Below are 25,711 nucleotides of genomic sequence, written 5' to 3' on the forward strand. Positions count from 1 at the left end.
TCCTGTTCCTTTTAAATGTTTGCTTTTACAATTCATACAAGGTGACTATGATGACAGCTGAAAGCAATACATATTTTATTTTTTTTTCATATTTAAGAAGATGTGTGTAGTTTATGATAGGTGTTTTGGGTCAGTTGTCAGATTGAAAAAGCCCTTTTTTCTCTTTTCCTCAGCACCCAGACTGTTCTTCACTGTTAATATCCTGTCATATCATCTTCTATTTGTCATGCCATATAGCATGCCTGTGCATTTAGAAAAGCCACAAAAACCACACCATGTCATTACTTCTGCTATATTTAATAATAGAAATGAGCTCTTGGACATTAGGGACCAGCTCCTCTCCTTAGTCTTCAGAATATAAACTTGGCTATAAAAATGCATTGAACTCACGTGGGATTCAGTGTCTTCTAAATTCTATTTCAAAAATTAACTCCCAAGTCATACTCAGTATTAACTATATTGCTGTATGTGCCCATGTCAGATAAGCCTCCTCCAAGGCCATTCTGTCTTTCAAATCTTCCTCACCTTATACCATTGCCTGCAATGTCTTCATCGATGTATTGCACTGTTTAAATACTGGTACAAATCCCAGAAGACAAACCTTCTCCAGTGTTTCAACATGACTGCTTCACTGCTGGGTTTACATTTCAATAGACTTCATCTCCTTTGCTTTGATAATCATATTCATTTATATTTTATTTTACTTTGGTTTAGTTCTTATATTCTACTCGAGTATATGAGCTCCTCTTTCGTAAACTTGAAAATATCCGTGCATACATTAGCCATGAATGGAAAAACGCAGTTATCTGAGTTGCTGATTGAATTTGGTCTTTATTCATTCTCTCAGACTGAAACTTGGGTGGTTTCCATGTTGAATACTAGTTCACATAACCCCTTAAATTTTTCTATGGCTTTCAAGTTTTGAAGGGGAACTTTGGGTTGAGGGACAGGATGAACAAAATGGTAAAGTTTGTGAAGAATTCATTTCCTTGTTTTATATTTCATATACATCTCCAGATGTATTGAATATCTTCTCTGTATCAGATTTCTAGGTTTCCTTTTCTCCCCCTTTTTTCAAAATATTTTTTAATTGATTGTTTTTAAATAAATGACAGCAGAATGCATTACAGTTCTTCAAAATCTTTTTAAAATGGTCTCAGCAATTCTTGTTCTCTGTTGCTTCCAATCCAATGCCTTGGAGTCTCAGGGCCACCATGCCATGTTAGGACTCCATGTTCCCAAATGTTGTCTTCCTTATTCTTTCTCAAAATTCCAGTTACTATGTGGTAGATCTCTCTTGATCTCTGGGGTATAGTAACTTGTGTTAGATGTCAGTGACCAATAAATAGACTGTTTCTGAAAAGAAAGGAGGCAAACAAACAGTTATTGAATGCCTACTGCATGGCAGCTTCAACGCTTGACACATTGTGTAATCTTTAAAGTGTATAATTCAGTGTTGTATATTGTAGTAGATTCAGAGTTGTACAATCATTGCCACTAATTGCAGAATATTTTCATTATTCCCCAAAGAAATCCATTCCCATTAGCGGTAACTTCCCATTCCAACTCCCCATAGCCCTTGGCAACTAGTAATCTACTTTCAACTCTATAGATATGTTCTAGAAATTTCATATACATGAAATTATACAATATGTGGCCAAGATAGAAGATTATGGCTTCTTTCTCTTAGCATTATTTTCAAAATTTATCCATTGAAACATATATCAATACTTCATTATTTTATATTATCAAATAGAATTCTATGGTATGGATGTTTTGTTTGCCATTCATTAGTTGAGAAACACTTGTTTTGTTTGCACTTTTGGTTATTGTGAATAATGATTTTTTAAATGAACATTTGTATCTGTCTATGAGCATATGTTTTCATTTCTTGTTATACACCTAGGAATGGCATTTCTAGGTTATATGGTTTAACACTTTGAGATATTGTCAATCTATTTTCCAAAGTAGGTGCATATTTTACAGTCCTACCAGCAACATGTAAAGGTTCTAATTTCTCTACATCATTAACAACATTCCTTATTGTCCTTTTTAAAAATTTGTGTCATCCTGATGAGTGTGAAATGTTATCTTGTAGTCTTGATTTGTATTTCTCTAGTTATTAATGATGTTGAATATCTTTTCATGTGCTTACTGGCCATTTTTATATCTTTAGAGAAATATCTATTCTAATCTTTTGCTTTTTTTTTCTTTTTGGTACCAGGAATTGACCCCAAGTTTGCTTAATCACTGAGCCACATCCTTAGCCATTTTTTTTATGATTTATTTTGAGACAGGGTCTCCCTAAATCCCTAGAACCTCATGAAGTTGCTGAGGTTGATCTTGAACTTGCAATCTCCTGCCTCAGCCACCAGAGTTGCTGGGCTTTCAGGCATGTAACACCAAACCTGGCTCTTTTGCTCATTTTTAAAATCGACTATTTTTCATTTTATTGTTGAGTTATAAATATTCTTCATATATTTATTTTGTACACACTTCCTCATTAGATATATGATTTGCAAGTGTCTTCTTTCATTCTGTGGGTTGCTTTTCAGTTTTCTTAATCCTGTTCTTAATCTTTAAAATCTTGATGGAATCCAATTTATTTTTCTTTTGTTACTTGTGTTATTTGTGTTATTTCTAAGAAAACATTCCCTGACCCAAGATCATGGTTTATGCCTGTATTTAAGGAGTTTACAGTTTCACTTTTCACACCTGGGTCTATGATCCATTTTGAATTAACTGTTGTGTATGGTATGAACTAGGAAACTAGCTTCAACTCCAGTTGTCCTAGTTACATTTGTTGTAGGGACCATAAAATATTATTTACCATCAACATGAGGGTTTATTTCTGGGGTCTCCACTTATTTTCACTGAGCTATTTATCCTTATGCCACCGCTGCAAGTTACAGCGAGTTTGAAATTGGGAAGTATGAGGACTCCTCTGTGGCTTCCATTTTCAATCAAGTTTGGAAGAGTATATATAGTTTTCTAAAAGTTTTGACGTTTCCAGTGTTTTGGGGTTTTTTAATCCCTTCTGGGAAAATTGCTCAATTTCGGCCAATTCTTCCTTTCCATTCCCTTCTTTTTTCAACTTCATGTCAGTCCTTACACACTTTAATTTATTGACAGTCTGCCTTGTGCCAGGCACTTTCTCTCTTCCTGCCCCTCCTCTGAGTTCTTACATCCTTTCATCAAGTCTTTAACAGCATATGCAAGTCCAGCCAACATAATGTGGTCTGTCTTAGATAGGCTAATCTATTGTTAAGTCAATGCTGACATGTCTCCAGTATCCTCCAATGGGAGTATTTTGTCATGCAAATGAAAATATGAAACTTCTCTGGGGAGACTGAAGGATGTTATAGTGGTGATGAGATTGGAAGAAGCAACCTGAAAGAAGGCACACAAGATAGAGGATTACGTTCAGTCTCCTAAGACCCCACATTCAGGAATAGAGCAAACAAAGGACCAGGCATTTGGGGGTCTAGTCTTAGCTAGTGATTCTGAAGAAGGCTTTGATCCTCTACTTCCTCTCTGTAAAGCCAGGACTTGTAGCAAGCATCTCTGAGCTCACTCTTTTTCCCTTGCTTGGATCCCTTAGGTTGTGGCAATAGAAGTGGGTATTAGGAACAATTGAGAGGTTGTCTAAGTTGAGCTATATCTATACAAACACACACCTTCCCATACGCAATGAGGTGAATTAATAAACGAGTGCTTTTTGTTGAATATTTAATATATACACAGGAATATATATCCAGTTCACTGGTCAGGACTGGACATACTTGATATTTTCTTTTTGATGTTAATGAGATTCAGAACATTCTCTCAGAAACTTTAATCAATATGGTGACGTATATGCAAGAATAGATAACTACCAGTGAAAGATAATATATGGGACAAAGCCATGGATCACTGTGGATACTCAGAGGGGGAGCAGATCCCTGAGACATGGGTTTGTAGAAAAGGTTTTATTGAGGAAGGAAGCCAATTGAAGAAAATGAAGAATTCAGACAGGAGGAGAGGAAGAACACAGATGGAGATAAATCTGTATAAGTGCATTTACATCCCAGGGAGAAGAATGAATAGTTAATTTTCAGGCAGCTGATGTAATGTTATATGGAGCCCTGGGAATTTGGATTTTATCTTGTAAGTGCTGGTAAGATAACTGAAAGTTAAATATAGCTGTCCTTGTTATAATACTAAAAAAATTTTTGTACTTTGATCTTGGAGGAAATTTGACCATTTTAATCCACTGTCTACTCTGTGATAACCTGTCAAAATGATTAACCAGTTTTCTTGTGCAAATTGATATAAGTAGCCACTCCTGCACAGGACAGGTGTAAAATGAAGATGTGGACGAGGAATTCAATAGAATAATCTTGAAGAGAAATATGCTGGGGTGGGGCAGCTCTGGGGAGCATTCAGCAGTTCCAATGGAAGAGGAAAGAGGCAATACAGAATGTGGCTTCTGTATTCTGATAACACTCTTGGCTTTTTCGGTTCTGGGTCTAAGTAGATTCATTAACGGATAACCACTGGTGTCTGACTTTCTAATTCTAAAAGCATAGGGCATCCCCCCTTCCTTTTTTTAATATTTATTTCTCAGTTTTCGGTGGACACAACATCTTTATTTTATTTTATGTGGTGCTGAGGATCGAACCCAGCGCCCCGCGCATGCCAGGTGAGCGCGTCACCGCTTGAGTCACATCCCCAGCCCCGCATCCCACCTTCCTAATTTTGTGAGTTGGAGATTTGAAAATAAAATGCCACTGGCTGATTAACGTCATGAGTCAACCTGAAGCAGGGATAGCTATCTGTTCCCCTATCCTACCTATCAGTGTGGTGCCAACCTGATAGTCACACAAACTAACAACAGATCCCCTCTGGATTCCTGGAATTCTCACAGTAGTCTAGGCAGCTAGATCTGTCTTGTGGGTTCTTAGACCACTGTTAATTCTTTTTTTATTTTTTGTATCAGGGATTGAACTCAGGGGCATTTGACCACTGAGCCACATCCCCAGCCCTATTTGGTATTCTATTTAGAGACAGGGTCTCACTGAGTTATTTAGTGCCTTGCTTTTTGCTGAGGCTGGCTTTGAACTCGTGATCTTCCTGCCTCAGCCTACTGAGCTACTGGGATTACAGTCATGCACCACCATGCCCTGCAGATCATTGTTAATTCTTAATAGCACAAACTCTCCCTTTAGTTTGAAACATGCTTCCATTGTAAGCCAGTTGATTCTCAAATTAGTGTCAGCACATCATCATGATTTTTGTACTTCTTACATACTCAAAAAACACTTTCTCCTCCATGACACAAACCCTGGAAGTAGTTGTCTATACACACCCTCTTCTATTACCTTCTGCTTATCTTGTGACTTTTCCCCTGGTCACCATGTACCATGCTGGGTCATTCTCATCCATTCCTTGCTTGATAAAATTAATAGAAGTATTTTTTAATGCAAATTGGACTATGGACTTTGGCCAGGACTTGCTTCCAAAACTTCTACCTGTGCCACAAACAGTTTGCAGCCTACTCAAGACAAAAATTAAAATCCCAGGAGACTCTGCGTTGCCTGGGAACCACTGCTTCTGCAGCCTCACTACCCACTCTTTTGCTCCCCTATATTGGTCCAGTACCTCATCAAATGTTCTGTACTTGCTTCATCCACTGAGCCTTGACGATGTTGTCCCTTCTTCCTCCCCCACCTTTCCTCCTCAAGGATACTAACCTTCATTTATCCCTTCCTAAACCCAAATAAGTTGTTGCTGTGCTATCCTGAAATTTACCTTCATTTAAATTTACATCAGTCATAAGAATAAATTTTCATTGCATGTGTGTGGTTATTTAATTTATAGACCTGGTTGATTTATGATCCATGGGCATGCTGTATATGGGCCTCAGTTGAGTAGAGAAAGTAGGAGTTGGAGCCTAAAATTTGGTTTCTGGATTCAGGAGCATAGACTCAACTTTACATTGGCACTATGTGTCTTATTGACTTTCCTTTGTATTATCTGTTGTCTTTAATTTTATAAAGTGGTCCCGTCTTATGTTTGGGAGCAGTGGATGCTGAAACTCCAAATGGTATCCTGAACCCTATATATGCTGTTATTTCCTATACATACATACTTATGATAAACACAAACTCTTAATAACACAAACTCTCCCTTTAGTTTGAAACATGCTTTCATTGTAAGCCAGTTGATTCTCAAATTAGTGTCATCACATCATCATGGTTTTTTAATTCAATTTGTAAATTAGGCTCAGTTAGAGATTAATAATAATTGCTAATCATAAATAGAATAATTATAAACATATATTATATTAAAATTGCCAGCACCACTACTTTTGTGCTTGGGGATTATTATCAAGTGAAACGAGGGTTACTTGAACACAGGGATTACAATACCATAACAGTAGATCTGATAACCCAGATGACTACTAAGTGGGGGGCAGGTAGCATATACCAAATGGACACACTGGACAAGGGATGATTCCTCCTTGGATAAGACAATATGAGGTTTCATCATGTTACTCAGAATATCATACAATTTAAAATTTATAAATTATTATTTCTAGATTTTCCGTTTAATATTTTCAGATTTACTGTTGGTAACCTCAGAAGGCAAAACTACAGATCAAGGGGAACTACTGTATATTAAATTTGTTCTCTGTGATTGAATGAATTCCCCCTTAGAATGTCCTAAAGGCATCATTTGATTATTGGTCATTGGTATCATCATTGTTATTATTAGCTGAGCCACTTCTAGCCAGTCTCTTTATTGGTAAAATGGAGATAATCCTTGTCTCTAGAGTTTTTGTGAATATTCACTATGTAAAACATTCAGGACAGAGTCTATTATATGTTAGAGTCTTAGTATACAATAGATATTAGTATTTCCAGTTTTATATCATTTTACTAAGTTACAATTAGTGTTTTACTAAATATGGTTTAAGCTCTTGCTATCTATAATAAATATAGCAAGTCGATGATGTACCAATAAAGTTATAATAGTTTCAGTTCCAAACCTCTGCGAAGGGAAGGAGAGGTACAAACACACATATGCCAGGGTTTTGCTTTTCTGATCATTTTGTTTGGATTATGCCATGCACTCGGTAAGGACCAACACTCCCTATTCAATTTGTTCTCTTTGAACTCTCTTTGATCTTTTCATGATGGAAAATAGGTCATATAGAGGAGCAAGTATGAAGCTTCAACTTTCTAAGTTACAATCCTCCTGTGCATTATTTTCAGTAGAAAAGGACTTTACTGTGTGGGTTTCATAGCTTGTCCCTCCTTTTCAAGATAGCTACTCAAATCACATGCTCTGAGGTCTAATCAGAAACGACTCTAAATTTCCTGAAAATTAATCAGCCTGATTATAGGCAGAGCCAATAATTATACATCCTGCCTTTCCCCCAGATTATTCAGCCCATGCTTGGGACTGAATAAGGAATCTCTAGTTCAGTGAAGGAATGGATAATTCATATTTGAGGTTCTGTTAAGGCAAAGCCCGAGGGCAGAGATGAAAAGTCATGAATTGGAAGGCAGCCAGAGGCCAAAAGCAGGAACATAAGTGCATGGCTCCCAGAGGCCAGGCAAAATCAGAAGCTGAGTTCAGGGCTGAAGCCAAAAAAGCAGATCATGAATTCTTTGAGCCATGGGAGCTGTCCTGGAAAAGAGCCTGAAATGTGAGCTTGGCTTTCTAGGAGCACTGAGGGTGCATTTGTGTATGTGAACCAGGCTAATCAAATGACCATGAGGATGACCTGCCTGCCTGTTCCTCCACCTGCAAGACGCTGACCCATAGTGTGGATGAAACCCTTGAGATACACATTCAGCTCTTTTTACCAGGGCACACATTTAGGAACGAGTCTAGTCAGTTGAAGTTCAGGAAATAATGAGAACTTTTATAAAAGAAAGTGGCATTGACTCAAAATATACCGGGAACATTTCCCTTAAGACATGCTTCACGGGGGCTGGGGATGTGGCTCAAGCGGTAGCGCGCTAGCCTGGCATGCATGCGGCCTGGGTTTGATCCTCAGCACCACATACAAACAAAGATGTTGTGTCTGCCGAAAACTAAAAAATAAATATTAAAAAAAAAAACTCTCTAAAAAAAAAAAAGAAAAGAAAAATAAATGCTTCACAAGCTGGGTGCAGTGGTCCAAACCTATAATCCCAGCATCTCTCGGGAGGCTGGGGCAGGAGTATCAAGAGTTCAAAGCCAGCATCAGCAAAAGTGAGGTGCTAAGCAACTCAGTGAGACCCTGTCTCTAAATAAATATACAAAATAGGGCTGGGGATGTGGCTCAGAGGTCAAGTGCCCCTGAGTTCAATCCCCAGTACTGCCCCCACCAAAAAAGAAAAAAGAAATGTTCACAGAGTAGCATGTTGGTATAATTTCACATAAGACTGATTTAGCATTATAATCACAAAACTGTCTTCATGAGATTATAGTGTTAGTCCAGGATCTCAATATATTGCCAAAGTCTGAAAGGGAAAAAAAAAAAAAAAGATTTCTTAGGCTGAGGTTGTGGCTCAGTGGTAGAGCGCTTGCCTACCACGTGTGAGGCACTGGGTTCGATCCTCAGCACCACATAAAAATAAACAAATAAAATAAAAGCATTCTGTCCATCTATAGCAACAAAAAAAAATTTTAAAAAGATTTCTTAATCTTCCCTTCAAATATCTAACTAAATAAAAGTATAAACTGTCAACTGAAGTTTGATACAAATGATTTCTTTACATGCTTTTCACACATTGAACAATAATGACAGTGACCTGGATTGATTTTGTCTGAAAACTAAAATATATTCAGAAATCTTAACATTCATCTTTGTGGTTGACCTTGTATTTTTAGAACTTGCTTTTTTCACACTTACGTAATTTGCAATTGACTTCCACTTAACAGTTTTGAAAAGGCAGGGGACAGTCATGCCACTGGAGCGCTCCAGGGGTTTCTGGAGAGATCAGTTCTGCAGTTGCTTTGTGCTCATTCCAAAAGGCATCTGAAGCCAGCCAGTTGGTTTCGTCTCTCTCCTGTGTTCAAAGACCTCACAACCCAGCTCTTTCACAATCACACTTCAGGGTTCTAAGGATCCATTTTCCATCTACGAGTCTCAGTATGAATTAAAACCATAACAGGTCAGCACCTTCATTACCAACAACCATTGTCCTCCCCACCCTTGCTTAGGCTCTTCCCTAGAGGTATCACCCTTCCTCAAGAGACTTCAATGGGAAACCTGGGCATGACTCTTGATGTCCTTCATCTTCTCCTTCAGTACCCATTTCCAGTCAATCACTAAACATAGCAGTTTCACATACTAAATATGTTTCAAATGTACCAATTTTTCTCAACCCTCCTTCCCCCACTATTCTAGTCTATTCTTTGCCTTGGTTCTTCCAGCCCCAAACAATCTATTTCCTAGGTAGGAATTTTTGGCCTTATCCTTGACCATGGACCTCTGTTCTCCACCTTCAGCCCCTTAACCTGGACTTGGCTGGATCTTCCCTGGCCCCAGGAGGAAGGGATTTGGTTACTATTTCCCCCCATTTATTATGCATATAGGTGTGGAAACTCAGCACGGCTTACAAAGATTTAATCACAATTTCCAAAATATCTGAAGATGTAGATATTTCCCCCTGAAGTTCAAGTTAATCCACATGACTTGAAACAGGAGCTGGGTGGACTGTGATTTTTCTTCTCTCTTTGTCTCTCTGTTATGATTGATTTGTGCAAATGAGGGAGAATCAGGCAGTGTTAAGTGCCTGGGTTCAAAGCCCTGGCATGTCATTTATTAGCTGTATGACCTCAGGCAAGTCACTTCACTTCTCTGACTTGGTTTTAACATTTGAAAACTGGGGATATCAGTAGTGAGTGTGATAGTTTTTCTTCCCTCTTAGAAATGTAAGGTTCAAATAAGCTGACATGGAAAGTTTGTTGGAAGGATACCAACAAAGATGTGTTTATTGTTATTATTTTGGTATCTATGTACATGAACCTTAAATTGACACATTGATCCTTTTAATGTTCTTTTCTGAACCTGTAGATTGTGTCTCTTTCTGGCCTTGTTTCTATGGAGTGTTCTGTCTGCATAAACCTGTGGTTCAGTGTAATGTGCACATTTGCATTTCTCTGTATGTTTCAGGGGTCTATCTATAACAGAGCTTCCTTTCATATAACGGGGGTCCACTTCATGCTTGGAATAGAAACCTTGCTGCTCAACCACTAGTGTGGCTTATTTTTAAACTGGCAAGGGCTTTTTTTTCTTTTCTTTTTTTTTTTCCTTCCTCTTCTTTCTTCCCCTCCTCAACCTTGGGGGAAGTCAGATTAACATTCTTTCTGTCCTAAGTCAAGCTATCTGCCTTGCATTCACTGTCCATAAGAATAAAAAAAACTCTGGACCTGGAAAGGAGAACAAAAGCTCTTTCAAGGATATAAGTTAAACAGTAATTAGATCTACTGATAATGATCTTGGAAACAACCTTCATCTTCCTCCCCTAACCCTGCATGTTTGGTACTGGTGATTGAACCCAGGGGTGCTTTACCACTAAGCCTCATCCCCAACCCATTCTATTTTTTTTTTAATTTGAGGCAGGGTCTCTCTAAGTCTTTCAGGGTCCCAATTGCTGAGGCTGGCCTCAAATTTGAAATCCTCCTGCCTCAGCCTCCTGAGCCATTGTGATTAAAGGCCCTCTGTTTCCCTTTGCAGTTTGAATGGCAGCCTCTGGGTCCTGAGTCCATAGCCTTTCTCCTTTGCTAGCAAAGCAGTAAAATTTCTGTTTCCATTTTCTCACCACTTTGTTCTCTTTATTGTATCAGCATCAAGGACAAGGACTGGACTTCCGTATCACATCCCTGATGTTTGTGTGTAATTATCTTTTAGCTTCTGTCCTCTGTGCTTTTCTCAAGTCTTTCTCCCTTTTATGTGTCTTTTTCTTCTGTCTTATGCTGTGCCTGTGTGTTGTGTGTTGTCTCTGTTTTTTGTTTTGTTTTGTTTTCTCCTTCTTGGTTTCTCTCTTCTTGATTTGCTTTTTCTCCTTAACTTTTCTACCTCCGTATTGCAGTTAATAAATTAGAAAAAGACCAAAACCCTAAAATTTAAAAAAAAAAAAAATATATATATATATATATATATATATATATATATATATATATGCTTTCTGAATTCACTAAAGAATTTTCTATGCCTCTTTTCAAAAATTTATAAGTTTATGAATACAGTGTTTTCTATGGCTCTGGGGAGGATCAAATTGTTCTCTGCTTGCACACGCATCTATCGATTCTCTTTCCTGTGGTTCAGTGACCCTTTGTAGAAAGAAAATCCCTGTTTGACAGACCTTTCCCTCTAGACAGTAGGTAGCAAACTGTTAAGCACCCTTATTGCTTTGCTCTGAAGCATCTCCCAATTTCTACTTATCTAAATTGTGCTGTTCTAGGTGCAGGATGAGTGCAGGGATGGTGCCTCATTATTCCTTGGCTTCTACCTGGGTCCAGCACAGTGCCTGGAGCACAAGATGCTCTTGATAAATATTGTGAAATGAATGAATTCTACTGGGAATATTGAACTTCAGGGGAATCCACAGAGAGCGACTCATCACCCAATCATTGTCTTGCCCTTTTTATTTCTGATTTTGAAACAGGAACTCGTTACATTGCTGAGGCTGGAAATTGCCTTAGCCTCCCGAGTCACTGTGTTTGCTAGTCTTTAATTAGGCAGTTCTCTTGCGGTAGCCTGCCAGCCACTTCCCAGCCAGACTTCCTCTCTCTGGTCTCCAGCTGCTGTTTGCTCTGTATTATCCAAGCACGGGTTGATTCATTCAATGAACAAATATTTATTGAGGACCCTCTGGGTACTGTGCTAATGCCACCTCTATAGAAGCTTCCCTAAACCACAGGTTAGCTGAAGTGCCCTTCCCTCATGTTCCTCTTATAGCCTCTTCTTGTCTCATTATATTGAAATGATATCAATACCAATTACATCTTACAACTGTTGATCCTAGTGTGAATAAGCTCCTGGAAGTTAGGGCCCGCCTTTATTTTAGTTATATTTGCATTGAATAATTTGCAAGCCGTAATTCTCATGACCTTGGATCGTGAACCTCACCTAGGACTGCCCAGTAAATGTGTGCTGAATTGCTCTATGCATTGCTCTATGCCTTATCTTAGCTCGGGCTGCTATAACAAAATACAATAGACTGGGTGGTGTAAGCAACATTTATTCTCCCAGTTCTAGAGGCTGGAGGTCCAAGATTAGTATGCCAGTATGATTGTGGTAAGTTCAGATGAGATTCCTTCTCTTGGTGGCCGATAGCCCACTTCTCATTGTAATTAATTTCACATTCATCAGGGCTTCATTTTCATGACCTTATCTACCTCTGATCACTTCCTAAAGACTCCCCTCCTAATTCCATCACATTGAAGATTAGTATTTCAATGCATGGATTTTGAGGAACCCAAACATCCTTCATTCTGTACTTGAAATTATACATTAATTCTTATTTCCTCCTTCATATTATGTATAGTCCTAAGATTTGAAGACAGCTATGAATCTCCTGAAGCTGCAGACCAATGCTATCTGGATATTATTGGTTCTTCATCTGTCACGGATTTTGATCTGATCCATCCAGACAGGCCCCCGTTTGTCAATGAGCCTTTGAAAGAAAAGCTTCTAACAACAGATCTGAACACACAGAGTATGGCTTGAGCATCAGAGTGGAATGTGTCTTTCTCTCTTATCCAGCCACTCTTCCTTTAATTATGTGATTCCAGGCCACATTTGAATTTTGGGAAGTCAATGCACACTGCTGAGTTATAACTAAACAATTAAAAGTTGCAAATCTAGGATCCTTCAAATTGCCCCTAAGCAGGCATGACTTGGTCTCAACTCCCAATGCTGAATTATTCCTTCTCTCCCACTTTCCCCATGCCTCAGCCACTGGAGCTGCACCCCCAGGCCCCTCTGCAGATGTGGAGATTAGCAGTCTGCTTGGTCACTGGGGCATGATGACAGTGAGGAGGTGAGCATGGGGTCTATTACATGATTGACATGAATAATAGTAGAAAGACCCTCTGAGCTCGCACAGCCCTCTTTATTAAGTGCTTCTAATTATGAACTTGAGAGTGTTCTAGAAAATTCCACTGGGAAAAGAGTAAGGACTTCAGTTCTGAGTTTTAATCCTGCTTAGTACCTTACAATTCATCCTTTTAACCTTCCCTACTAGATCATAAACACTAAGAAGGCAAAGTAAACAATCATTTTGTTCACCAGAGTGTGGACAGCCCCTCAAAGTGTTCAGTATTTCATAGAAGCTAAACAAATACGAACGAATGAGTGAATATGTGATCTGTGACCTTAACTTTGTGATCCCGAGTGGTCCTCAATTGTGAAAGGGGAATTTTTGATTGTATATATTTTGTTGGATTATCAGAGGGCTTAAATGTAATGACCTACATAAAATATTCAGCACATAGTGAGACTGCAGTAGGTGTTTGTTATTGGCATTATTGGTCAATTTGTGAATTGTATAATGTAGGGTGGGACCAGAGGAAAGGCAACCAGAAAGGGCCATCAAATTTCTGTTTGTTATAAATTTAAAAGAAATGAAAGGGATCTTAAGAGGGACAGTTGGTATATCACTTTGCCCAGTATGCTGTGGTTTCATGAAGGGGAAAAATGGGTTGCTTTATTAGAAACGGTTAGAATGGCAAGCATGTCCTTCGCATTTCCGCAGGTGCTTTTACGTTGAAGCTCCTTTTCCAGGACTCTCATTAGAAGCACAGAGAATGAATCCTAGAATGGTAGTTCTTTGTTAATACTTAGAAGGTGCCTGCAGCCTCTCCCCGCCCCACCGCCCTGAGTGGCCCACATCTCATTAGGGAATCTCAAAGAGTTTAATAAACAGAAGAGATGCCTGGGAACCATGGGCTCAGAGCTGGAGGTCGTTAGTATTCAGTGTGTCCAATAGTGTCCTGACTGCTATAAGCCTTAAGGAGTCATTAACATTTCATGAAAATCCAGGTAGCATTCCATTTAGAACTAAAAGACAATTTTGACCTGAGACTCTAAATGAATGAAATAAGGAAACCAAAAATAAAAACAAAGGAAATAGCACTTGTGGTGAAAAAGAAAAAGGAATTTCTATAAACTTAAAAAATATCCTTTTCTTAAAAGTGTATTTATTAGACCATCTGGGATACAAAATGAGTTGGTACATTTTCAGATTCCATATTTATAGATCAAGATTAAAAATAGGAAGCTGGATTCTACCCAGACCAACCTATTCCTTGAAAGTTAGGCACTTTGGGAAGTACACAAATTCTTCTGAATTCTGGAACTCGGTGCAGTCCAGGGAATCCTGATTCTTTTCTGGGGGCGGGGGATGAACCGTATGTTCTCTTTTGAACCTGGGTTATGGGAAGGAAGTTGCTACATGTGGGACCCAGCAAGTGTTTAGGGCACATTGACCAGATCAGTTGATATCCCTGGTCCCACAGAGAACCCTGTACATCCTGTATGGAAAACAAAAGTTCATGTTTAATTATATCTGGATAGAGTTTTTGAAGCATTTAACGTACGTATAAATGATATGGTAGCTTTTGGGTTGTGACTAGGCAGATTGTGCAGCCAGATGATGCTTGGATCACTTTGCTTATGAATGACTATTATATCATGGTACCATTTTGGAAAGCATTCCAAAGGAAGAGGAGTAAGTGACAGCATTATTCACAATTTCAATATACTCTCGTGTAAACTATCAAGAACTTATTATCGTAAGATGCAGATTTGAGTTGTTTATAACCTGAATTCTTTGGTCATATCATTTACTGTCTCTCATCCCCAGTTTTCTCATCTGTGAAATGAAAATAATAGTATTTTCTGCCTCTACAAAGTGGGAATCAAAGTGGCAATGAATGTGCAAATGTGGTGGAAAGAATACAGTGCTTTGTGGATGCTTGGCTTGTCCCTGTCAAGCTGGCTGGACACCAACTCTTGTGGAGTGTGGAACTTCACATTAGAGATAGTTTGGGCATCATGGAAATGGTGGATTTTCCAATTAACACTAACAGTATTCTCCATCTCATAATATCTCCACCTTTTGTTCACAAGAAGGGAAGAATTGCCATTCTCATTATTGTGAACACATCTAGTTCATTTTGGAGTGACCAAAGATCAGAGTTGATTCTCCTGAGGCTGATAGAAATGGAATAACAGAGATCTTTTTTTTTTTTTTAATCTGTTTTATTTTGTTGATTATAAGCAGCTCGGTTTTATGTTGCCACTGGCTGTTACTCTGAGCCAGAGTAATAGCTGAGGAGTGACAAAATGCATACATTTATCATTCTGTAGCAGAATACACAGACTTAAAAAGTTTAATTAGTTTGTGACTAAAGGAAGGCTTCAGAAATGATATTTCAGATTATTATGCTGATATTTTTCCCAGCAGATTATTATGCATTATTAGGTATTTAAATTTTTTGTTGTTAGTGATTTCTTAAAAAGTATAAGGAGGTTGGCTACCCTCTCTCTGGTACATCCATAAAATGGAATATGATTGTAGCAATAAAAATGTGCAACACAGAATGAATTGCCAAAGCGGTTAGGCTATAAGGGAAGTCTTACACAAAATCACATTTACTATATGATTCTCTTTATTATATTAGGCAAAACTGACCTGTGGTTAAAAAAGTTAGAAACCACAAAAATGGTTGCCTGTATGACTGAGAAGGGAGTAGAGAGAGGTAGGAAGCATTTGGAGGTGAAGTGTACTGAGGACAGCAGTCTATTTTGAATTGCAACAACTACAACAAAAATTGGTAGATAGATACACAATAAGGCAGAATTAATAAAAAGTCAATCATAAAATATAGCTGGTGCCCAGTTTCCAATTTTTCAACTTTCCTGTAAGTTTGAAAATTTTATAACAATATTTTTAAAAATATAATTTCAGAAAAAAAATTATTAATATAAAAAAGCACCATGGGAACTCTGGTTAATGTTTTTGGTGATTCAATATTCTTATAAGCACAAAATATCCTTAAAGACATTAAGTTACTTGTCAAAGGTAAATGAGAATTTATTACATTTCAGTTTCTCAAAAAGCTGGATAAAAGAGACACTTAAAATCATAAACACATAAAAGTTTCTGAGTTTGCAATGTGTCACATGAATTGCTACCAAATTAAATTTATAATTAAATACTACTTAGTACCATGTTGTTGACTATGCATCGTTTCATTTTTATTGTTTCTTTTGTTAATCTCCATGAATTCTCCTTCAGAAATGATAGGTTTTAAAACACAAAAAGGAATAAGCAGTTTACAGAATTCAATTAAGAAGAATATACCACAATGAGTCCCACTATTTTGTATAATTGTTATGCACCAATACAAAATATGGGAAAAAAGGGGGAAAGTGTACATTTTTGTGAAATAAGTTAACTGATAATGTAAAGCACTTTTGAAAACCTTGACCTTGGGGTACAAATAATACCACCTTGACTTTCATCCCTTAAGAATTATCAGAATTCAGAAAGACTGAATTTAAAATGAGCATGACAAATTAGAGCATTGTATTTTTTTCAAAAGGACAAAATTCAGTAGGAACGTATACAACAGTATGCCCTGAAGAACCAAGAACCAGTAATAAAAGTGTATAATGGGAAAGGACCAATTATAATCAATGTCACTGAAGTCAGCTCTAGCAGAAGACCCACTGTCTGTTCTCCCATGGTGGTATCCGGCTTGCATACATATTTTTAAAGTAACATGGAGAAATAAGTCAGGGTTTAAAGAGGAACAAGGTGACTAAGATAATGGAAAACTACTCTTATTAGGAAAAATCTGAGAGAAGAGGAAATTCTGTCAAGATTGAAAGGTCAATCAAATGTTTGATTACTGTTTCCAATTATATGGTGTTCCTAAGAGAAAACTCCATAAAATGAACTATCAGAGCAAAGGGATTTAAGATCTGGTTTAGTTCTGAAAATGGAAAAATCCCCAGACTTTGAGGTTGATTAAACCCTGGAATAATTTATCAAGAGATGTTTTGGAATCTATGTCCCTGGAGAATTAAAAAATTAGACAAAATATAAATCCTGAGCAATTTGACATTTCACCTGCTACAGGCTGAGGGCTAACTCAGATGATCCTTGAAAACACCTTGCTGGATCTGCATTCTAAAAATAATGTTTCATTCTACAGTAATAATTTTGAAGTACAGCTTGATACTAATTAACATTTTCTGGGCTTCCAGTAAGGAATTATAAGTTTACATTCATTTCACTTAAAAATCAGTATATTTAATGGCGTTTCTTTACCTTGGCTGTGTCTCCTACAAATTGATTGTGTGTTGTTCCAGTGATGGTGACACTGTTCTTAGTTTCTGTATTTTTATAATTATTGTAAAATAATTATACAGTCTTCCCCCTTTATCCTCAGGGGATACATCACAAAGCCCACAGTGGATGACTCAAAACTCTATCTTACCTTGCTTTTCTTATGCATACACACCTAAGATAAAGGTTAATTTATGAATTAGGAGGAGTAAGAGATTAATAACAATAACTAATAATAAAAAGAACAATTATAACAACGGACTATAATGAAAATTATATGAATATGGTCCCTCTCCTTTGAAAGAGTCAAGACCAATATTAATATTCTTGGATTGCAATTGACATGGAGCAATTGAAACTGAGGATGAAGGAGAGTGCTCTCATGTATTCTTTCATTTTTTTTCTTTCTAATATTATAATAACATCATTACAGGATGTTTTCATATTTACAAATGTTATTCTCCTGAGTATTTTATGTTGGTGAGAAGACCTCCTACCGGGTCTGTTTCAGCATGCTCCCTGCCATTTTTACCCTGTCTTTTGTCCACCTTTGGAAAGTCAGCCTGTGGAGCTCCTCTCTCGCCTTCTCCACTGTGGTCTCTATTTTTGGTTTCCTAGTCTCTTTCCTCAGCTCACTTTCCATCTTACCCATTGCAGAGCAAAACTTACTTCCTGTTGTGATGCTATTCAAAACTTCGTGGTTTCTCAAAATAACACTCCTGTTGGAACTAACATGAGCTACGAGGTGGAAAGTAAAAGAACAATCCCGATCGGAGAGAACATTTTTCATATGCTTCCTGCGGTGAGTAAAAATTTGTTGTGGGTAAATTTTCTCTCACTTCAAATTGTAACTTACAGTAATGAAGGAATGGTTGGATGATTAAAATACTACCATTTTCTGTTATGTTGTATAAAATATGTATAGTGAAACCTTTTTAAATGGCATTTTTTTTTATGCTGCTGGGGATTAAACCAGGGGCTTCACACATTCTAGGCAAGTGGTCCACACTGAGCTACATCCCCATCCACAGAAGGGCAATTCTGAATGTGGTGTGGCTCTAAGGGAAGGACATTTGTCATTTATATCTACTGACTCTTCCTGTCTCTCAATGAGATGGGGCACTTGAGCTTTCTTCATTATAATTACTGTAATTACTGGGGCTTGTGCAGATAACATTCACTTTAAATACTGGAATAAGATGCTTCTAGTTGTCAACTTTGGTGACTACATCAATTCCTTCACGAAGAAACTGTAGGTTGATGTGGCTTATCTTTGGGAAGTAAATATGTAAGAATTTGTGGAAAATAAACAAATATTCATAATATAGAGGTTATTGTCTGCCCTGTGTAGCCAAAGCTCCTAGAACATTCCCCACTACATATACTTGTTAAGAAAACAAATCAGTAATGATATGGTTTTCTATTGCTGGACACAAATGTGGAAAAACTTATCACTAAATACAAACCCAAACTTGGAAAAATTTTTGTCACGAAAATCTGGTTGTGTATAAACATATACTCTCAGGCATCTTTTCATGATCCATTTAAAAATTACGAGGCCAAATCAATGTGGTCCAAAATGGAATCACAGTTTGCCAACCTTGGGATATTAGAGTCTTATAATTAATTCCCTTCTGTTGGACTTTTTGACTTCTTTCAACTAAATTATTGCTGTTCATGTAAATTGCTTTGATTTTTTTTGTATGACCTTTCAGAGAAAGGATAATTTGCTGAGAATGAATGAGAAATAAACAGAAAATGACGAAGGAAAAAAAAATACCAAAAGCTTTGTGGAAAAGAAAATAGTTGGCAGTAGAGAAAATTTTTATGAAGACAAAATATGGTCTTTTGAAATCAACAAAATGAATGCAATTCATGGTCTATAGTTATACAGACCATGTTTCTTCAAGAAGGAAACTCATAAAGCTTTCTCGTGGTGCAATGGAATGGCCTATAATTGAAAATTTAATAACAAAAGAATATTTCTGTTCCTTATTAGGAAGGCCTTGGAGAGGACTGTAGTGGGCAACTCTTTACCCATGCAACTTCTGCTAGTGTGTATCTTGCTGACCAGCAAGAAGCATAAGATCTTCTGCCTCTCACTTGGCATCTTGAAAGAAATAGCATAAGGGTTGATAATCTGCAGGTGATGAACAACTGCATCCCATTTGGACTAGTTTGGACTAGTGGGGAAAGGAAATTCTAGAACCAATGCAACCCCTTGTTACTTCATCTTCCTTGGATGGAACTCATAGTATAGTTGACCACTTTCCTACCTTGCTGCATACTTGCCCACCCTATTCTACTCTGCCCCTCCACAACCCACAACCCGTAGAATGGCTGGGCACACAGCAGATGGCAAGGAATGCTTTTGAATAAATGGTGCATAGTCATTTTCTCCAAAAACTTGGTAAAGTTACTTGAAAAGGAAAACAACAAAGTTGATTTTCAACCAGAGTGAGCAATGAGCAGGCTGTTGAGCCATGCAAATTTACATTTTCTTAGGAGGTTTATTTTAGGGTTTGTAATTTATTTCATCTCCTACTGAACATGAGATCCCAAAGCATATGGATGTTTCCCCCCAGTTGACCAAGAAACCGTAGAACACAGTCATTATTTTGAGTGCTTAATTTGAGATATATATCCCTCAGTAATCTTTTCTATTGTACCATAAAGAGCAGGTTTGCATTTTTGTGTTCTACCCTATCTATAAAATTCAGAATTTATTGAGGTACCATTGAGTGAACACTGTCTGAAGACATCCTGAGCTGAAAGTTCAGTGACATGAAGTAGACTGAGGTATCAGAGAATCATTCATTTAAAAGGCAGGAGCTTTGGTAGGCATTGTGGATATGAAGCGGAATAAGTCACACAGTTACATTAACCCTGTACTCACTGACTAGTAAGAAACTGCACCAGAAGGTTCTCTGGAGCAGACTGCCTGGGTTCATACAGGGAGTGCTATGCTTCTCTGTAGCTGTTGCTTAAATTCATACCTCTGTTTTCCCATCTGTGAAGTGCTCATGAGATGGTTGTGTGGATTAAATGTGCTCATAAGTTATACACTTGGACTGGTGCCTTTCGTGCAATAAGTTTAATATGAATGCTAAATTTTACAGACAAAACTTACAAAGAGAGAAGTACGGGATCAAAATTCTCTTGGCTGGTTGGGCATTTCCCAGATGCAGCATTGGGAGCAGGTGGCAGCTTAGTGACTCGGGGCTCTGCCAGCACTCTGCGCTGCCCAGAACCACATCAGCCCTGAGCTGTGGACAGTGGTGTTGGTGAAATGGCTTGGGGGAGGGGTTTTGTCTTAGACTTTAGAGCCTTTGCCATTTTCAGTGGTTTCAATACCAACACCATGGCTGGTTTCAAGACACCAGTGGTTTAGCTGGCAACTCATGGAGTTCTTGAATATTGCTCAGTTGGCTCCTACAATCTGAATGAGGCAGCTCCAGCACACCGCTGGGTCTGCCCTGGGGAAACATAAGTATGTACTCACTGCGTACATTGTGCAAGGCTAGTTATGGAGGGAAAGATGAAGGGAAATGAAAAGCTAAGGAACAAAACAATGTTGATGCCCTTGAAGACTTACATTCTAATATTAGAGACAAAGTAGAAGGACCAGGACGTCATCACTGTGGGGTATGAGCTGGTATTATTGCTGCAGGCTCAAGTACACATTATTACTTTAAGGGAGTGACCAGAAAAGGTGAAGTGCACTGTTGAATTGAAACGTTATATTTCATACTGTGGAGGACTCTGGGAAAATGGGAAACCTTGTGGGATAAGCGGGGCGGATTCTAGGAGGAAATGAAAAATACTCAGGCCTCTGAAATTGATATGAAGTATGTCAGCCCAGAGTTAGGAGGTCCCCCTGAAGCACCCGGCTGATCATTTGCAGAACCAGCAAGCATAAATCTAAACCATTACTGAGCCTGAAGCTCTATTTAAGATGCACAGGAAACTATTGCTAAATTACCTATTAATTTTATGCCTTAGAATAAAAGATTTAATGCTACTTTATAACTTCTTTATATTTTCCTTTTTGTGTGTGTGAAAATGTCCATTTGTTGGAAAGATATGAAATTTTGCTACTCCATTCTACTGCTTACATGATGTACGAGATATATATTATATTTTGTATGCAAATATGTTATGCTTTGTGCTCTTAGATTTATTGTATATATTATGTGCTGTCTTTTCCTCTTAAGAGAAATCAAACAGGTTTATGGAATGATATTTTATTAGAAACCATAATAAGTTGATCAGTTTGCTTTGTTTTTTTTTTTTTTTCTTCTGCTTAGCATATATGAAGAGTTAAGTTACTGGAATTAAGCTGATGGTGTTTGTGGCTCTGAAATGAATGGTATTTCATGTTAGTTTTCCACTCTTTTCTTCTAGTCCCAGCCCTTTGTGGAGTATCCTTATAACCAGTGTGCCGTGGTTGGAAATGGGGGGATTCTGAATAACTCTCTCTGCGGAACTGAAATAGATAAATTTGACTTTGTTTTTAGGTAAGACTTGTCAATAGTTTCTTGGAAACCAAAGATCATTTGGATAAAGGGGGTAATGAAAATATACCCTGTGTCAATTTTGACTTTGAGTTGTTGTGTATGCTAAAATCCACAGATTACCCAGGTAGGCTTGCCTGAATTATTACATGGCTCATGAGGTTCATACCATAAAGTTGAAAACGTGCCATCTTCATCTACTGTTGATAGAAAGAAATCATAGGGAAAGAGGGTTTGGGATTACAAAACTTATCAGGGCCTTCACCACTTAAATGAATGGATAGCATTGCTCCCTGGGAAGGACTCCAGGGAGGAGTAATTCCCAGTCTCATCTGACCTTGAAGATCTTTTTTTTTTTTCACAGAGAATGTCAGAGAAGTTGTTCTCCAGTAGCTAAGCAAAATGCTGATCTTGACACTTTAAGCCATGAACATCATTGTTTAATTTTCTGTCTTGAAATTAAAAAAATATTTTTTGCAGGTTCCCTCAATTCTGGTTTTAAATCATTTTTTTATCTTGATATTTCTAGTTTACAAAAATAGAAACAAAAGTGGTTTCTATGTGTGCCTCATACTAATAAGCCATGCTACAAAGCATTTCCACTCTCAAAGTATGACAGAAAGGTGATTCATCCATCTGAGGATGGTTTTCAATTGAAATGCACCTTTTAAAAGAGTTGGAAGAAACCTGTTTCTTTCCGTTTTAGGAGTATTGATTTTATATATCAGAGGTCTTTTGATCCCTCGTGCTTTAACATTACTTCTTTTATCAGTTGAAAACAAGATTATAATTTTTCAATAAATAGCTCCTCCTCACTTGAATCTCATTTTAAAATTTTACGCTGAAGAAAATGACAGACCTACAGTTATTGAATGTGTTCTTCATGGTCAATGTTAAGATAGCCATTTCAGTCAAATTCCCAGTGTGGAAAAACCCATAATGAAGATAAATAACCTTTCTTGCAATAGACTTTTTATAGACCTAAAATTCCCCAAACATCTGTGTTGAATATTATGTCTAAACATTGATTTTACTTTATAGCAAGTATAGGAGATACAAATTTGGGTTCAAAACATAAACAAACAAAACAGTCTCAGCAGTTATTTCATTTATAACTCCAAAATAAATGCCTTTGCCTCTAGATTTTACTTTTGCTGATGCCAGATGTTTTTCTGAACAGAGAGTTCCTTTTGAAGTTGGCCACTCAAACTGAAAGGCAAAATGAGGGTTAGGTGTGGTTGATATCATTAGAATTTATTTAATTTTTTAAGATAGAAATTATTTTGCCTATGCATGTTGATAGTTTATAAGAAAATTTGAAAGCTGCTTGTTTTTTTCCATTTCAAAAAATTTGGAGCTACAACTTAAATGTGTAAGGAATGAAAATTAGTCAATAACTATAGTATTCCTATGCTACAACCATACTATTGTGACCATGTATCTATATGATATGTAATATGTATATTTCCCCTAAGAGTTTCCTGTGGTACTATCTTGGAAATCACTTTTGATTCTTCAAAAGAAAGGGACTGTGGGTTGATAGAGGAGGCCCACTAATAAGGTCATTGCTTTGGCCTCCTATCTATAATTGACATTTACTTCCCCAAGGTGCCGTATTTATTTTCTGGTGTATCTTTTGTATCAAAGAGGAAAGTGCTTGTTTCATTTTTCCCTGTGTTTCATATGGCCTGGAACAGAACATTTCAGCCTCAGTCACATTATTTTAGCCTTCCTTAGGAAGCACTTGGTGTTCTCTTTTTCTGCTTAGCTTTAAAGAGATGAGCCACTTCAAATTTCAAATATATTTAGGGAGTCAGAATCATCTTCCCCCTTTCTCCTTATTAAAATATACTCTAAATTAGATTTCTTCACTTGGTTTTCAATGTAAAAACAAATTATTGCTCAAAGGAAGATGAGAAAATCAGTATGTCATTGTCACTATGAGAACATTAAGGTTTTATTTATTAATGCTATAATTTGGTGCAAAACTGTCCATATGGAAATTGGGAGATTTTGATGTTTTTATATAGTCTTTGTTTCTGGAAGATGCTAACACCTTGATTGCAGCACCTCAAATTTTATTTTTAAGTCTGTAAATTAGTTATCATACCACTGTGGAAATATAATCAATATAAGTGATGATTTTAATAAAAGGATTAAAGTCTCTTCAAAAGCTAGGCAAGGTGTAGTTGTCATTTCTGGTTTTGATGCTCATAAAATGTACTGAAAATATTGAAAGTACTTATAAATTTGTATATTTTACATAACATTGAAATGTCAGCTACGAGTTCAGTACTTATTAAATAGTTTTAAATGGAAATCAAATGGATTCTGAGGTTCTCTTTTAAAAGCAATGATTTTCTCTGACATAGGAACATTTATCCTAGGTTTGGAGATATATATACTTGTTTCTTACAAGTTATATTTTGAAAATAGTTTTTCTTACATATTTCAGGTGTAACATCCCTCCAACCAACGGAAATGTTAGTCAAGATGTTGGCAGTAAAACCAGTCTTGTGACTATAAATCCCAGTATAATAATGCTAAAGTAAGTATCTCCAAATTACATAATTGTTCAAGAATACTTTTTCATTGTTTAACATGTTTCTCAGTCTAAGTGCTAATCTCTTTGCTACGGATGACTTGCAATACAGCTGGAATGGCTTTGGGGGAAAATACAAAAGAATACATTAGCAAATTTTGACATCCTACAGAGGTTGTGGTTCATCAAAGGTATGACTCAGTTGTGCTCCTAATGTCATAAGCTAGGTGTTTCTGATCAAACGAGAACTTATTTATCTCTTTATCCTTTTTCAATATTAGTGAAGTTAATTTATTCCCTGTTCTTTCAGAGTTTTAGCATTATTTTATCATTACTCTTTTAATTTCGTGGCACTTTCTTCATAAAATTTATTGTATTTAGACATTTGGGGGTAAGCCCTAGGACAGCCTGGCAAAATACAGTTTTCACATTGAATAGTTTATCTCTGACAAAATAATTCCTGTGGTCGGCGAGGATGTGGGGGAAAAGATACACTCATACATATACTGCTGGTGGGACTGCAAATTGGTGCAGACAATATGGAAAGCAGTATGGAGATTTCTTGGAAAATTCGGAATGGAACCACCATTTGACCCAGCTGTCCCTCTCCTCGGTCTATACCCAAAGGATTTAAAAAAAGCATACTACAGAGACACGGCCACATCAATGTTTATAAAGTCACAATAGCTAAACTGTGGAACCAACCTAGATGCCCTTCAATAGATGAATGGATAAAAAACTGTGGCATATATACACAATGGAATATTACTCAGCAATAAAAGAGAATAAAATCATGGCATTTGCAGGTAAATGGATGGAGTTAGAGGAGATAATGCTAAATGAAGTTAGCCAATCCCTAAAAGCCAAATGCTGAATGTTTTCTTTGATATAAGGAGGCTGATTCTGGGATAGGGAGAGGGAACATGGGAGAAATAGGACAGAAGGGTGGGAGTGGAAGTGGGGCATGGGGTAATTAATGATGGTGGAATGTGATGATCATTACTATCCAAAGTACATGTATAAAAACATGAATTGGTGTGAATATACTTTGTATACAACCAGAGATATGAAAAATTGTGTTCTATATATGTAATAAGAATTGTAATGTATTCTGCTGTCTTATATAAATAAAAAAATTACATAAAAATAATTCCTGTGTTTCATATCTGCAGTGTGGCTGCTGCAAAATGTCGATTGGCTCATAAAAATCCCAACCATAGGTTTACTTTGTTGTTTTCATCAAAAGTGACTGATGATCATTATTAATAGAATATGCCCCTCCAAACAGTTCCAGAATCTCTTGAGGGAAAACT

The 25,711-nt window shown here is 37.2% G+C and overlaps 1 protein-coding gene across 1 annotated transcript in view; it reads left to right on the forward strand.

Annotated features, from left to right (window-relative positions):
- St8sia6 (ST8 alpha-N-acetyl-neuraminide alpha-2,8-sialyltransferase 6) overlaps positions 1 to 25,711 on the forward strand; it is a 115,674-nt gene that overhangs the window by 86,838 nt on the left and 3,125 nt on the right. Inside the window, exons 6-8 of the mRNA XM_046423054.1 lie at positions 18,000 to 18,144; positions 21,747 to 21,859; positions 24,312 to 24,404. Coding sequence (XP_046279010.1) covers positions 18,000 to 18,144; positions 21,747 to 21,859; positions 24,312 to 24,404 — 351 coding nt within the window. The remainder of the gene's footprint in view (positions 1 to 17,999; positions 18,145 to 21,746; positions 21,860 to 24,311; positions 24,405 to 25,711) is intronic.

The sequence above is a fragment of the Marmota monax genome, unplaced genomic scaffold, assembly GCF_021218885.2.
Source record: "Marmota monax isolate L192 unplaced genomic scaffold, Marmota_monax_Labrador192_F-V1.1 WCK01_AAM20220418_F8-fsc00098, whole genome shotgun sequence".
Lineage (NCBI taxonomy): Eukaryota > Metazoa > Chordata > Mammalia > Rodentia > Sciuridae > Marmota > Marmota monax.